We start from the raw sequence: 16,206 nt of genomic DNA on the forward strand, positions 1-16,206 counted from the left end.
AGCTGAGGCAAGGCGAGGCAAAGGGAAGGCAGGGCAGGGTAGTTGAGGCGAGGTGAGGTGAGATGTTTCTAGACTTCAGTATTAAAGGGTTAAAGTGTGAGGAGTTTGGAAGAGGCTCAGTGAGGGGTAAAAGAGGACGACTGACAGCTCACTGCACAAATAAGACCCCACACTATTCCCTCCATCCTCTTATCTGCACAACAACAGCTAAGTGAGAAAACAGACACGGCACATTGAACACACGAGAGAACGTTTTAAGAAAAAAAAATGCTTTTATTTTACAACTTTAAAAAGCAATTTAAAGCACAAATATTGAAACTTCTCTTTCATATAAACTTTTTTGTTTTCCTGCATAAAAATGGTGGCATGTGCACGTTGTGCTTGCATTGCAAACTGTGTCCAGCCTCTCGGGGCTCTCGCCGTCTCGACTTTTTATTGCATATGTCACACGTGACTGACTCCTCGTGGGTCTGCTTCCAGTTCAGGACTGTGCAGAAGAGAAGGAGATGAAGAGAAACAAGGGGGAAAAATACAGACAGGAAACAAATGCACACAGTAGCAGCTCTCTGAAAGAGGTCTTGCACATTGTCCAGAGAAAAGGAGGGAAAAAACCCAAATAATTATAAAACAAAGAATGATGAGAATAAATTAACAGAGTGACACTGTAGTTGTGCTTTAATGCTGTTTACACCAACAGCTAATTAAGAACACAAAGCAACTCAGGATATGAAAAAGATTTCTGTGACAGATATGCTTCCCCAAGTTTCTAGCGATTGAGCGCATATGCTAGCTGAACAGTTGCACACAGGCTCCCCATAGACAGCTGTGATTATTATATTCTCTCATCTGGATCTCTCTCTACTCTATAGAAATCTACTCTTACAAAACTAAACAGCATTCCAAGGCATTTTCTGCTTATAAAGGAAGGCGGATTCACGCTCCTATATATATCACCACCATTCATCAAACAGCAATTTACAAAGGAAAAAAAAAACCATTAAAGACTTTGGTATGAACAAAATAAGATTTTCAGATCCTCCTAGTAACGTAACAAGATTACTTCCCTTTTAAGAACCAAGTCCCGTTATAATGCTAAGTATGAAATGTGCATAGAAATATTCATGAGATGAACATTCACGGCAGAACACAGAAAACTGATGTTTGAGGAAGAGGAGACAAAAGATATATATAAAATAGACGTCTCTAAGATTAATCTGTCATGAGGTGTCTAGTCTTACGCAAACTCCGCCTAACAAGCAGCGACACAGTCTTGAGTAAAACATCCTGGCATCTTGTACAATCTAGTCTGAGCTTTTATTTCTTTAGTGAAGTGATAAACAACTCTCCTGTTGGTGTGTGCTGAGTAAAACAGCCAACAGACAGCGCGTTGAGACGGACACAATGTTGTACATCTGTGAGTCTTGGCGAAGACTGGGAAAAGAAAGAGACCGAGTTCTCTAGGGTAAAGGTTCTGCTACTGAGCTTGAGAGAGCCGTGCTTCTGAGGAGCACAAGGTGATCGGGTCAAACGTTTACACACACACCAATTTAAGCCAGAGCTGTGCTGTACTCGGGAAGGCTTTACACACTACATTTATTCCACTCGCCTGCATTTTAAACTCATCATTATCATCTGTAGAAGAGAAAGACCATTATTCTGACACCACGAATTGAATTACATATTCAGGCTTTATATTATATATAATATATATATATAGTATATATATATATATATATATATATATATATAAATAAAATTATCTAGCCGCTTTATCCTGTTCTTCTACAGGGGTCGCAGGCAAGCTGGAGCCTATCCCAGCTGACTCCGGGCGGAAAGGTGGGGTACACCCTGGACAAGTCGCCAAGTCATCACAGGGCTGGACACTTACACAGACAACCATTCACACTTACGGTCAATTTAGAGCCACCAGTTAACCTAACCTGCATGTCTTTGGACTGTGGGGGAAACCGGAGCACCCGGAGGAAACCCACGCGGACACGGGGAGAACATGCAAAACTCCACACACAAAGGCCCTCGCTGGCCCCGGGGCTCGAACCCGGACCTTCTTGCTGTGAGGCGACAGCGCTAACCACTACACCACCGTGCCCGCCATATTTTTATTTATATATATATATATATATATATATATGAAAATTTTGTACTCTTAAAAAAATAAAAAAAACCCTACTCTTAATGAGTTACTGGAAATATTAATTTTCTCAGGGGGGGGGGGGGGGGGGGGGGGGGGGGGGGGGGGGGGGGGGGGGGGGAGGAGAAACACCTTTGGTAACACTAACGTTTTACTACCAGTAGATAGGGCCAGATAAAACCTATACAAGTCTATAAAAAAAATAATAAATAAAAAAATTAAAAAAAGACACTGAAAAAACCTTAAATAAAAGACATTTCCAAACATACAGAAGCCGCGAGAGGCCCTTCATATAATCTTTTTTTATTCACCTTGTTATCCTGAGATAACGACATAATTAATTCAAGGATCTCGAGAAAACACAACTAATTCGAGATCTCGAGAAAACAAAACAACTATTCCGTGATCGAGAAAACAAGACAATTATTCCGTGATCTCGAGAAAACAGCTGAGATTTCTAGCAGAGCTGCGCCCCCCCTGTGGGCCAGACAACGAAGACTTAAAATTGGCGGACCATGTACCTGAATGAACCATTTCTCAGCTGTTTACTTCGAGATCATGAAATAATTGTTTTGTTTTCTCGAGATCACTGAGTAATTGTTTTGTTTTCTCGAGATCTCGAAATAACGGTTTTGTTTTCTCCGAGATCTCGAAATAACGGTTTTGTTTTCTCAAGATCTCGAATTAGTTGTGTTTGTTTTCTCGAGATCCTGAATTAATTATGTCGTTATCTTGGGATAACAAGGTGAATTAAAAAAAAGGATTATATGAAGGGCCTCTCTCGGCTTCCGTATGAACCAGCCAGCAAAGACTGCATTCTTAATTCTGATATCAATTTAACATAACACCTCGGTTCAACTTATATTAAAATAAAAGTTGTTCTGACGACGACTTCCATTCATAATTTGTTCATACTTCGTAGCTCAGAATACTTCTGGAATGTATGAGTTAGGGCCCGGTCCCACAACACCGATAACTGTAACTACAACTCTGACTATCCCTCTGCCTGAATTTAGTTCCAGTCTGGAGCAGTCACACCACAACTATAATCCCAACTATAATCTCGCTTGGTCCTGACACTCAAGGAAATAAATGCATGCAATTTAGGAATAGTCATGGAAGTTTTTTTTCCCAAGTAGTAGCACATTATTTCGGGTCATACTGTACAGCTTGGACTTCAAAACAACCCAGGTACATACTCTGGTGGTTGACAAAATACGGATAGGTTCCAGACTACAGAAATATAATAAAAGGATACAAAATACGGAGTGGTTACAGATTTTTAATAACGGATGCAAATAATTTACAGATCGGTCACGGACGTTTCAGTACGGTATATTACAGATTGGTTACCGATTTCATACAGCTGATGCATCACGGATAAAAAAATTAAGAAGTCTAAAACAATTAAGTGTTTGGACTGCCGGAGCTCATAGTTAAAATATCTTACCTGGCATTTATATGTTTACTTTATTAATTTACTATTGATATTTCACGGAAAGTCAGATATCCATGAATAAAAGATCCGTGCTTGTTTTTTTTTTTTTTTAATTTTCCGTGAATCTGTATTCTGTGACTTCTTGATACAACAAGGATGTACAAAGGTTCTCAGGGTAAAAGAGCACGTGCTCAGACGACGTCACATGTAAATAATTACCTGATTGGTCAGATGTTTTATCGGATCAAATATTTCCAGGCCTGGAAAAATGGCTCCAGAAGCAATCTCACTGATACGGATAAACCCAGGCCTGGCTATAGGTATTGTTATCGGTCTGGCGGTGACCACTTAACCATATTAACTGCAGGAGACCGATTTATTTACCAGTTATCGTTCTAGGTATTGTGGGACCGGTCCTTTATAACACGTTGATGAGAAGTCAGGGTAATTATATGTAACTGTCAAATGGTGTTGAGACTATTACAAGATTTATAACAAATCTCAAATAGGGAAAGACTAAAGAAATTACCAAAGAAATTAAGAAAAATAATAATAAAATCAGTCATTAAAGAAATTACCAAAGAAATTAAGAAAAATAATAATAAAATCAGTCATGACAGTGCTATGGAATTTCCAGAAACATTAATAAAAAAAATCATTGAAATACTCAAATGGAAAATGTACTATAAATACAGAGCTACAAAGTCAAAGTTGGTTGTCATGATGACCTAACACAACCCAGCTTTATGCCAATATAAATCTGACCTGACACTTATGTTATGAAAGAAGCCTTAATGTTTGTGTGGGTTCATGAAGGTCTCAAATCACTTTCTACTTGCTGCCTTTAAGTCAAGTTACCAAAAGTCAAATAGAGAAGATACCCTATAGCTTTACGAGACACTTTTATTCTCTTCCACGCCACTGAACAGATTCAGTACAGTCTGTAGTTTGATTCACGCACAGCATACCCCACCTATATGAAATCAAACCAGATGTTCTGCCAATCTGCATTCCCAAGGGCATTCGTTCAGCTCATGATTTAGAGACAAACCTCAAGACAAGCTAATGCTTTACAGAAAGCAGGGAAAATCAAAAGGGAAATGGGTCATGCTACAACGCTGCAATCGACAATCCATACAATTTCATTATATGTCCGATTCAAACCTGTTACGACAGGGTTGAGTCGATGAAAAAAAAAATTAAAGAAATCGTGTAAACCGTTAAAGACCATACACATGTCCATTTCACACAAAGGATCCAAATGATGGGGTGCGAGTGAACAAAGTGACAAGCACCTCATATACACGTTTTCGATTGTTGGGATTTGGGACTGTGTTATGAAGACGATGTCACCATCTTTAGTTTCCTGCATCTTTTGGTTAAGGTATACGGTTCGAGATGCTGGGGAATGACAGCAAATGGTCGGTCATGCTACTGAAGTGTTTCTGTAGGACTGCAGAGTCTGCAGTAAACTGTTCAGTCACCCTGCCCCAGAGGAGCACTGGGAAATTCATTAGCTTACGGTGCTGCTACATGCGGTTCACAATCGTGGATTTAGGACTCAATCAAGGACTATGCTCAGATCACCACATCTGGCTCACCTTCAAGAAACCCCATTTATGGGTTACTTGGAAATGTAAACATTTCCTAAAATTATTATTATTATTTTTTTAAATAAGACCAGAGAACCATTTCTGTGGCCTAATATAGACTTTCTCCATTAAGGTTTCATATTGGTTCCTGGGTGACTTTTGGCAAGCATTAAAAAAAAAAAAAAAAAAACCCACACCACAGGTTATGATTGTTGTGCACCACATACTTCACCCTATTCCCCCCCCCCCCCCATTATATATCCATTCCACTACAGCAGGAGCAGATTTATACTTTAGAGATATCTTGTATTTCAACCCTTTGAATGAGTGGATTTTTTTTTTTTTTAATTCACCAAAATACAATCTTTAAATTCTGTTACTTCCATTTCATTGCTAGATGTAATGGTCACTGTAGCCTACAAGGAACTAAACATGGTCTCTTCCCAATTCACACAGCTCAACTGATCTGAACAGATTCTCTTCTAATGTTAATGATCAGATAATTTCTGATTAATTTGTATGAAATTAAATAAAATCCTATCACCTTCTTCAATTGCTGGTATTGGACAAATTTCTCATGAGCATGCGTTGAGAACACACAGACACACTATATGGCCAAAAGTTTGTGGACACCTGACCATCACACCCACATGCGAGTCTTCCCCAATCTGTCACCACAAAGTTTGATCTTTGAAAGGAGGTTGCACACAACTGTATACTGTATAATTACAATTTCTCTTCACTGGAACCAAGAAGCCCAAACCTGTTCCCAGCACAGTAATGCCAGTGTGCACAAAAGGTTGGTGTGGAAGAACTCGAGAGGCCTGCACAAAGCCATAACCTCAAGCCCACTGAACACTTTAGGAGGAACTGGAATACCGACTGTGTGCCAGGCCTTCTCACCAAACATCAGCGCCTGACCTCACCAATGCTTTTGTGGCTGAACGGGCAAATCCCTACAGCAATGCTCCAAAATTGAGCAGAAAAATATCCAGTCTTCTGCGAAGGCATAACAGCAAAGGAGGACTAAATCCATAATAGATTGTTCAGTAAGCACGGTGTGACTGGTGGTACATTTGGCCATATACTGTACCACAGACTTTCCTTCATTTCTGCAAACCAACTGTTTTTGTTCTGACAAGATTTTTTTTCCCCCAGACTTATAATTCTTTATCTAATCCATGTTTTCTCATATGACTGGTGACCTGGCATCCTGTCTATTATAATAAATCATACCTAGTAGGTTGACCGAAAAAGTTCTGCTGTTACAAACACACCAACGTTTCCACAGCAGACTGCATTTTGATTATTCAGATCTCGGCACAAACCCATTACCTTTTTGAGAACATAAATGCCAGTTAGTAGTGGCAAGATCCCCCCCCCCCATCTTTTAAAACACACCAAGTGTAGTGGAACACTCCGGCAGGGTAGGAAGGACAATAATCTAATTGTGGGGCCTGAGGTTTGTTACTGAGCTAAGAACCATGTCTCTATCAGAGCGGAGCTCAAATTACAGAGACAGCAAAGAGTTGGAAGCATTTCCCAGGTTACATTTCCGTGTGACCAAAAGACTACTTAATTACTTATATTGCGTATGCCTGATAAGTCATGAAGGTTGTATTTTCCCAATTATCATCAAGATTGACGTCGACACAAGTATCAAGAGAGAATTTTGGAAGAAGATTGTGATAATAACTGTGATATCCCCACGCCCAAGTGTGCGCAAACATCTAATCGTGCTGGATCCCGCACCTGCAGATTTAGATCAAGCAAATTACCACCCCAATTCAACCATACACACTTCTGCCACAAACACTGCATTTGTACTTAATTAGAGCCTCCAGCACAGATTAGTTTCAAACCCAAAAAAACCGAGAGGTTAGCCATGACTAATGGCTGGAAACTGCAGCAGGATTTAGCAAGACCACTCTGGGCTTTACCCTCAGTTCTTACTCCATAGGCTAACTCAGCTTCCCCTCAGGGATTGAGGCGTTTTATGCCGAGTGCCAGCGGGCATTTGTCCACCATTGCCTGCAGTTCTAGTTGTGCTTGGCTCGTCCTCCTTTCATGTAGCTTTTCCAGCGCTTGGTGAAGTCCCTGAAGATTGGAGAGTCATCGATGGAAGCCAACAACTGCAACTGATTGATGTGTGTAGTGTGGTAGTCCCACCGTGCCAGGTTGGGCGCAGTGCCTAACATGAAATGACGCAGATCATAAATGGTGCCCGAACCGGTGTCATAAAGTGGCACCATAGCCTTGAGCGATTCCAAGCCCTTGGCGTATAGTCGTGCTGCCTCGTGTCCGTCCTCATCGCTTGCTGTCTGTGCCAGGTCATAGAGCCCGATTAAAGAGTAGATAAAGCCGTTGAGGACAAATGAACTTGGTGTAGTTGGATACTCTTCATACCAATCGTACTTATTCATAAAGACAGCTTTAACACCATGTTTCTCAGATGGCACCTTATAAGGACCTGTGGCACGCAGAGCTGCTTTCAGATATGTCTCATCCTTGGTGAGTAAATACGCCCTTACCAGGGTAGACATGGCCTGGCCTTGCGCCATTGCTGAGTACCAGCCAGGTTCTAAGGGCCGGAAGCCCTCACCCAGCTTGCGGGTTACCATTATTGGCCAGCCGCCGCGTTCATCCTGGTTCTTTAGTAGCCAGTCGCTGGCAGCGAAGAAAGCAGCCATGTGCGCTGTAGTGGAGATTGCCACGTTGTCGATGGCACCTCGACCATGCAAAACCATTTTGACGACGCGCCGTGGCATGGTCTTGGTGGCTTTGACCGCCTTGGTGTTAGACAGGCCAATGCCCTTGCGCAGATCGGTGACGAGGTCCCTGGTCACTGTGGTCCAGGCTGAACGAGGCCCAATTCCATAGGTGATGGAGCGGTCTTTAAAGGCAATGAGCTGAGTGGTAGTGACATAGTGAATCACAAATGGAGCCCCCTTCTCAGTTGTTTCCAGTACGACAGACACACTGCCATTGGAGGTGAATTTCAGGTCAAAGGAGATGATGAAATCCTTTGTGTTGCCAAGAGAAAGAGAGATGCCCTCAGAGTTCTCTGTAGAATCAAAGAGGATAGCAAAGTTGTTAAATTCTGCCTTCAAAATAAAAATGTCCTAGCAGTCAGTTCTTTGCTTACTTTATTAAAGGATACACATACAGTGGGGCTTGTGAACCCTTTAGAGTTTTCTACATTTCTGCATAAATGTGACCTAAAATATCAGCTTTTTCACCCAAATCCTAAAAGTAGACAAAGACAACCCAATTAAACAAATGAGAAAATTATTATACTGGTCATTTATTTATTGAGGAAATTGAGCCAATATTGCATATCTGAGTGGCAAAGTATGTGATCCTCTAGGATCAGCAGTTAATTTGAAGGTGAAATTAGTGTGTTTTCAAATCAATGGGATGGCAATTAGGTGTGAATGGGCACCCCGTTTTATTTACCAAACAGGGCTCTCTCAAAGTCTGATCTTCACAACACATGTTTCAGGAAGTACATCACTGCACAAAGGAGATTTCTGAAGACCTCAAAGAGTGCTACTGATGCTGAGACTGGAAGAGTATACAAAACCATCTCTAAAGGGTTTGGACTCCACAGTCAGACAGATGGAGGAAAGTTAAGATCATCATTACTCTTTCCAGGAGTGGTTGACCAACAAAGATCATTCCAAGAGCAAGGCATGTAATAGGTCGTGACATCACAAAGGAACCCAGGGTAACTTTCTCATTAGTTAAATGTTCATGAGCCCACCATGAAGAGAACACTGAACAACAATGATGTGCACAGCAGGGATGCAAGTAGAAAGCAAATGCTCTCCAAGATGATGACTGCTGCCTGTCTATAGTTTGCTAAAAAGAGCACGTGGATAAGCCAGAAGGCTATTGGAAAAATGTTTTGTGGATGGACAAGACCAAAATAGAAGCTTTTGGTTGAAATGAGAAGCATTATATTTGGAGAAAGGCAAACACTGCATTCGAGCATACTGTAAGAACCTTATCCCATTTTGGAAACATGGTGGTAGTGGTGGTGGTGGTAGTATCATGGTTGGGTCTGTTTTGCTGCATCTGGTCCAGGATGGCATGCCATCATTGACGGAACAATGAATTCTGAATTACAGCAGTGAACTTAAAAGGAAAATATATCAGGACATCCATCAGTGAACTAAATCTCAAGAGAAAGTGGGTCATGCATCAAGACAACGAACCGAAGCGCACACATCATGGTTAAAGAAGAAGTGAATGATTTAGAATAGCCAAGACAATGTCCTAACATTAATCCAATAGAAATGTTGTGGAAGATCTTGTGAAGTTCATGTGAGGAAACCCATCAACATCCCAGAGTTGAAGCTCTTCTGTATGAAGGAACGGACTAAAATTCCTCCAAGCCGATGTGTAGGACTGAATAGTGACTGGAAACGTTTACGTAGTTGCAGTTACTGCTGTACAAGGGAGTCACGTCAGATACTGAAAGCAAAAAAGTTCACGTACTTTTGCCACCTCACTCGTATGTAATATTATACATACAGGACACTTTTTCGATGGAATGAAAACATGTTCTATTCCCTTCTATCAGGTTTCATTCACTTGGTTTGATAGCATGTGATATTGTTAGCATATCACTTATCCTACATGCATTACGCCACTCTATCCAGTGGAGAATGAGTGTTGAATATGGTTTCTGATATTGCATGGTTGTCAAGACAACATAACGTCACACGTTGGAGATGGAAAACTCCTGCGCTAGCGAGCGACTGTGACAATTTGTAAACAAACATGGCCACCAGGTTTGCTTCATTAAATCCAGAGGATTGAGAGAGAATTTTGAAAGAAAAGTGTGTTGAACACCCGGAAGGAATGTATATGTATAATAATAATGGCTTTTCGTGGTGCATCAGAGATATTCCATTCGGCGAGCATGATACTGAACGAGTCTTCGACTCGTTCAGCATCATGCTCGCCGAATGGAATATCTCTGATATACCACTCAACGTCAGCCAATTTTACTTAAATCTTGAATAGTTTCTCAATAAATGACCAAGTCTACCATTTTTGTCGAATTGGGTTCTCTATCTACTCTTAGAACTGGGGTGAAAATCTGAAGACGATCCAACGTAGTTATATTTATGCAGAAATACAGAAAATTCCAAAAGTTTCTCAAACGTTCAAGCACCACTGGAGATAAACATGCACACACACTCCTGCAGTGTTTAACTGTATCAGAACGGAGTCTTGATGGTGCAGAGTTCAGACACATCACTGCTCCAAGTAGCTATTTAGACAGAGGTAGAAACGAGAGTGAAAAAGAGCACTTTGTCAAGATCCTAATATGACAGGAGGGGAAAAAAAAAAAAGGGAAAAAAAAATACTTTCCACGAACACACTATTGGAGGATGAAGATTCAAGAGATTCTCACTGGCCAAGCCTCAATCAGCCCGTCATCGCTCTCTGTCTGGGCTACAGAATTGCACATTCACAACTTTCTCCAAAATTCATCACTCTCTTAAGCATGATTGATCAAGTTTCTGTTCTTGCCTGCTGTGTCTTTCCTCAAATGACGAGCAATCTATACTTAAAAAGAAAGACGAGGATGAAGAGGCTTTCTCCCGAGATACCGTACGTAAGCAAGGTGAAACAGGAGAAACAGAAAAGGAGTGAGGAGGAGTAACATGGAAAGGCCAAGAGAGATAAAACGGCTTGTTTTAAGGAGATACTGGACAAATCAGCCTCACAGTGTTTGTGTTACTATTCAATGTGCTCATAGCCATTACTTAAGGCAATAAATAGAACAGAGTAAATAGATTTGTCCCACTCTCCTCTGATTAGCTCCCAGTCAATAATGGACGAGTGGAGACTACAGACAGTGCCAGAGTAAATAAGTGAGGAGGAGTGAGAGTGATGAGAGCGAAACACAAAAGAAAGGGCAAGAGTCACTAAAACAAACAGTGAGTGAGCAGAAAATTAGTGAGAAAAGAAAGGCAAAAGGACGAATGTCTAATGCTGGAGTGCTAGATCCAGTGCATCCCAGCAGGATTTGCTCAAATCAATGCTCTAGGTGATGACACCAATTACTGCCTGCCTGCGCAACAGCCCAGCTAATTCTAACGGCTATTGATCGGATCGGTGCTAAAAAGCCACACTATCATTAACAACAAAATACATATTGCTGGTCAGAGGGCTGCTGCCTCCGGAGGTTCTTCCTGGTGGCGAGCTTTGTGTGTGCTCGCTTTAATAAGGTACAGATATCGATTTTGCCGAAGAGACCATGAGATACAATGCAAAACTGCTGATTGGAGAATTAAACGAGGACGAGAATGAAAGAGCTCAGGGAGAGGAATTAAAAACAGGAAGAAAAAGAAAGGATGAGCGCTGAGATTAGAGGACTGGAGGCTTGGGCTGGATGATAATGGTTATAATGAAAGAAAAATCACAAACCGGCTCAAATGCATATGCCATGCAAACAAAGTATGTAACTAAACAGATTATTTAAATATGGGGAAAACATCTATATATTATTTTAATATTACAATAATCTGGAATTCTCCATTATAATTATAAAATGCACAATTTACGGAAATGAAAAGGAATTGGAGAACAAGGAGGAAAAAAAAAGTCTGAAAACCATTTTAGCTTTCTAGCAACGGAAAAGTGGGAATATAAAGAAAAGGAAAAAAGAGCTTCAAGGTCCCCTGGGTCAGTACCTGGAGCGTTAAACAGACGGACAGTGGAGGCCCGGGTCTTGTCGTAGCTTGTGGCAAGTGTGCAGCCCTTGGAAATGCTCCACGCGTTTGGCTTGCTGTTGTGCTCCTCAGCCGTGTCATACACCTCGACATGGGGCGCTCGCTCCGTCAGGTTCTTACTGAAGTGACTCAGACCATACTGTGCTATCTGAATGGCATAGAAATAACCCTGAGGACCCCACTGTGTTGACAGAGGCACTCCTGGGGGGAGAAAAAAAAAAAAAAAAAAAAAAAAGAGAGAGAGAGAGGAGGATTGAGGACAAATTTAGATTCCATTGCAACGATGAAAAATATCTCATAAAACATCCGCTATCATGTTATAGAGAAAACCGAGCTAGAGCTTTGAGTCTTATCACACCAAACTTACTTCGTCACCAACAATTAATGTACATGCGCAATGGTTATGGCCCTGGAAACTCATGCACTTTTTGATCATCCCATTCCCAGGGTTCTCCAGAAAATCTGAAGTAGCCGGTTAAAAAGTAGTAGGCGGGTCTAGATTTTGCAGCAGCAAAGCTAATCTTTGGGGGGTCTGTTGGTGGGCATGCCCCGGTGCATTCTTGGCTAATAAATTACTAACCATTTCCCTGCAAAATATATTTCTGAAATTTCCCTCCAGATGTGTGCGTGCTTTGCTTTCTCAGTTCCCCTCTGTAGTACGCTGCCTGGCTCTGTAACATAACTATACTACGGCATGGTCACATGATCCAGCTGAGCCAATCAGAGCACGAGAATCAATCAACAAATGTCGTCAATTCCGGTCATGCTAGACCCGAATCAAAGACAATTTCATGTTATAATAATTGGACTTGCAGCAAATTATGGACAGCGGAGATGTTATAAAAGTCACTTGAACATTGAAAGGCAAGGTTTTTTTTATTTTCTGGGATTGAGTAGACCGTCTGTGTAGGTGGAGAAAACCGCTAGCTGCTAGCGCTTGTGGACATCTCTGCATTGCAGATTTATTCGTTCACTCTTCTGGGAAAGCTTTCCACCAGATTTTGGAATGTGGCTGTGTGATCAGACACAAGGGCATTAGCAACTTCAAGCATTAAATCAGGTCCAGTGAGGAGGCCTGGGGTGCAGTCTGGTTTATCCCACACACACAGGTTGAGATGTAAAGACTAAGTTCTTCCACTCCAAACTTGACAAACCACGTCTTCATAAACTTCACTTTGTGATGCCAGGATCGCTTGGTTCAAGTGAAAGGTTGTAAAGCTCCAGCACAGAGACACCTTCTGTTCAATTATGTGCCTCCAGCTTTGTGGAAGCAGTTTGATGAAGACTCACATATGGGTGTGATGGCCAGGAGTCCACAAACTTTTGGCCATATAGTCCATGCCTTTGCATGCTTACTCAACTATAATTGTTCTAAAGCATAAACCAGGCTTAAAATAGTTGAAATGTCTAACAGTTTTGTAACAAAATAAAACTTTTTTTTTTTAAATTACAGCTTTTGTTACCAGGATAGAAACGGTATTTGAAAATCTATATGACTTCAGAAGATTCAACTGATCTATAGTCTCCTTTATAGCAGTTCGTGTCTCAACACTATGCGAGACGCAGTGATGAGGGTGAAAGATCACCATCAATAAAGGATGGATCCTTCTCCCAGCTTTAGGTCTGTTCTACAGCCGTGGCTGCCAAAAAACACACAGCTCAATAACTAACCAAAGGCAAGACACAGCTGCTACGCCTCTAGATTATAACATCGTTTCAGGCATTTTTTTTTTCCGCGTGTGTGCGTGAGAGAGAGAGAAAAAATGTTTTCCAATGACATTCTTCATGCAATACCTACACTCAAATCTAACCCTGACCTTAAAGCAGCCGACTCATCCTTCCCGGAATCCAGTTGGGTTTTTTTTTTTTTTAAATAAATCACTTGACTGCTACTCTGTTAGCTTTCTGTCCACCAAAACCTCTGCAAATTCACCATTAGTGATCCCTTCGAAATCTATCTCAAACTTTTTCTTTTTCATCTATGCGTCATACATGGAAGCTCTGAGTAGAATATGCCTGATATTTTCTTTCCTTTATGGCCACCTGCAAGACAGACGAGGCCGGTTCCGGTCCATTACGACGGAATAACTATATGAAAATGGAATGGCTCGGTTGAAAGAATTTAAAACATTACTACTTTGACAAAATATCTTCAATTTCACATTACAAATGAATGATCTATGGCTTAGGATACATCACCCAGTTGTTGCAGACTGTGGAATATCCATGGATGCGGAAACTGTGACTCGACTTGGCGTGGAGGCTTCTGGGAATGGTGAGCCGGCCAGTTTAACATCAGTAACCAAAACATTTCAGCAAACCGAAACCATTTTGGCCTCGGTTGTTTAAATAAAAAGGTAAAGTTTTTCTAAATGGAAAAAGTTTTCCTTGTGGGGACCAGCCAAATGTCCCCTAAACATCAAAACAAATCAGATTCTCCTCTTCTTTTGGAGACGTTTTGTCTCCAACAAGAGATAAACACATTAACACACCCACACACCAGTGGAGACAGACAGAGATAAATAGATCAAACTGCAAGGAAACACAAATTCCCTAATGAGATCCAGTGCACTCCTCGAGGCCATTTTCCAAGGAGTGTGTATGCATACACAAACACACGAGTTGGAAGTGGGACCTACATTAGGAGTTAAACGGAGGTCTCAGAAACCATGTCTGGCCTAGATACTATTCGGAGCCCAATATTTGTCTGGAGCAGACAAGGAAACTCTGTCCCCCTCATATGCTTTTTATCCAGTACATCCTGAATTTTTCCTCCCCCTCTCTTACATATTCTCACTGTCCACCCTTCCTTTTTCTCTTTCTGTTCTTCCTTCTCATTTAACATATCCTGGAGTGTGTTCCTTATCACACTGCAGCTCAGGACTTGTTAGAAGCTCGAAATGAACAAATATATCGTAAAGAACAGCTGGAATGTCTCCGTGCAGAGGTCACCATGACCAACACACACACACACCCTATCCCCCCACCCCCATCTCCTGTTTCATACACTCACTGGATGTGCACAAAGACACACACACACGTCTCCAATTTCAAAAGGAAAATCCTGCACAAGCCCTTTTCTAATTTTTCCTGCCGTTACTCCAACTTTCTCAATTTGCACAAAAGCATTAAATAAAACCGGTACTAAAACCACTTAATTACTTCATTCAGTCCCTGAAAAATCTTTAAGCAGCTGAACTGCTGATGATACACCCTTCTGTTCCTCTTCATATTCAATGCATATGCTCTGAGAACTCATTTCTCTAAACAGTCTCCTCCTCACAGAGGACAGGAGAATTGACAGGAGCATTCCGCAACCTTGAACAAGCTCCTCCAGGCCCTCCTCCTCCTCCTGATCCCCAGTTCAGTAATTAATAAGGCAGAGCTCCTTAAAACTCATAGCAGATCCGTGAGAGGTCCTGGAGCCCACGGCTTCAGCTGTGAGTAATGGACAGGGGCCGAGTGGTCCGGGAAAACATGCCAGCGTCCCTGTGAAATCGGCCAGGGACGAAATGAGAGCACTGAAGTAATTCACACTCCATCAGGTTTGCCCGGCCGTTGGATTCATCTCCATTTAGAGACGACCCAATTTCTCCATTGAACACAAAAGATTACGCTACAGATCTGCCACCTCAAGATAGCCATGTGGAGAAGAGAAAGCGTTGCCATTTACCACTCTGAATTCACCAATGGAAATTTGCTGACAGGAATGTGAATGAATAATAAATAGTCTGATGGCTTGAAAACGGTTTCATTGTGAATGGCAAGTGAATAACAAAGTAAACGCTGCCAAGAAAGCAAAATACTTGAGCAATTTTCCCCGCAAACTCCGCTGTATGAATAATCGCACCTTCAAGCTAGAACTGGTCTTGTTTGCTTTGTCCACTAGTTCTCGATTCCACTCTAGCGCTCTCGCTGCCGTGAAGAGCTTCGCATTTTCTTTAATCCCAACATACCTGATCCAACACTGTTCTTGCTCTAGGGCAGTCAAAAACCCGCAAATACTAAAGTTATTCAGTATTCAAATGCATTTCAATATAAAATCAGCTTATAATGGGAAAGCCACAATTATTACAGGACTGCCTAGTTAAAAATATTTAATCAAATTTACTAAGATGTGCAGACGTTGCATTATTATGCTGCTGCTGTGCTTACATTATAAAAATGGTACAAAGTCAACAAGAAAAATAATTAGATAGAGACTGTGATGAAAGTTACGCTCTGTTACGTCTGCTCACCGTACCCTATAGATCTGGAATGCTAAGAGATAGAGAATGA

General features: G+C 41.4%; 1 protein-coding gene across 2 annotated transcripts in view; it reads right to left on the reverse strand.

The window, feature by feature from the left end:
* Positions 1-4,167: 4,167 nt before the first annotated feature.
* Positions 4,168-16,206, reverse strand: part of glceb (glucuronic acid epimerase b) — a 152,851-nt gene continuing 140,812 nt past the window's right edge. For both annotated transcript variants that reach the window (XM_060912051.1, XM_060912050.1), the window contains 2 exons: positions 11,890-12,129; positions 4,168-8,243 (listed from right to left, as the gene is read on the reverse strand). In XM_060912051.1, coding sequence (XP_060768034.1) covers positions 7,219-8,243; positions 11,890-12,129 — 1,265 coding nt within the window. In that variant the 3' untranslated portion in view covers positions 4,168-7,218. The remainder of the gene's footprint in view (positions 8,244-11,889; positions 12,130-16,206) is intronic.

Source organism: Neoarius graeffei, chromosome 27, assembly GCF_027579695.1.
Source record: "Neoarius graeffei isolate fNeoGra1 chromosome 27, fNeoGra1.pri, whole genome shotgun sequence".
NCBI lineage: Eukaryota > Metazoa > Chordata > Actinopteri > Siluriformes > Ariidae > Neoarius > Neoarius graeffei.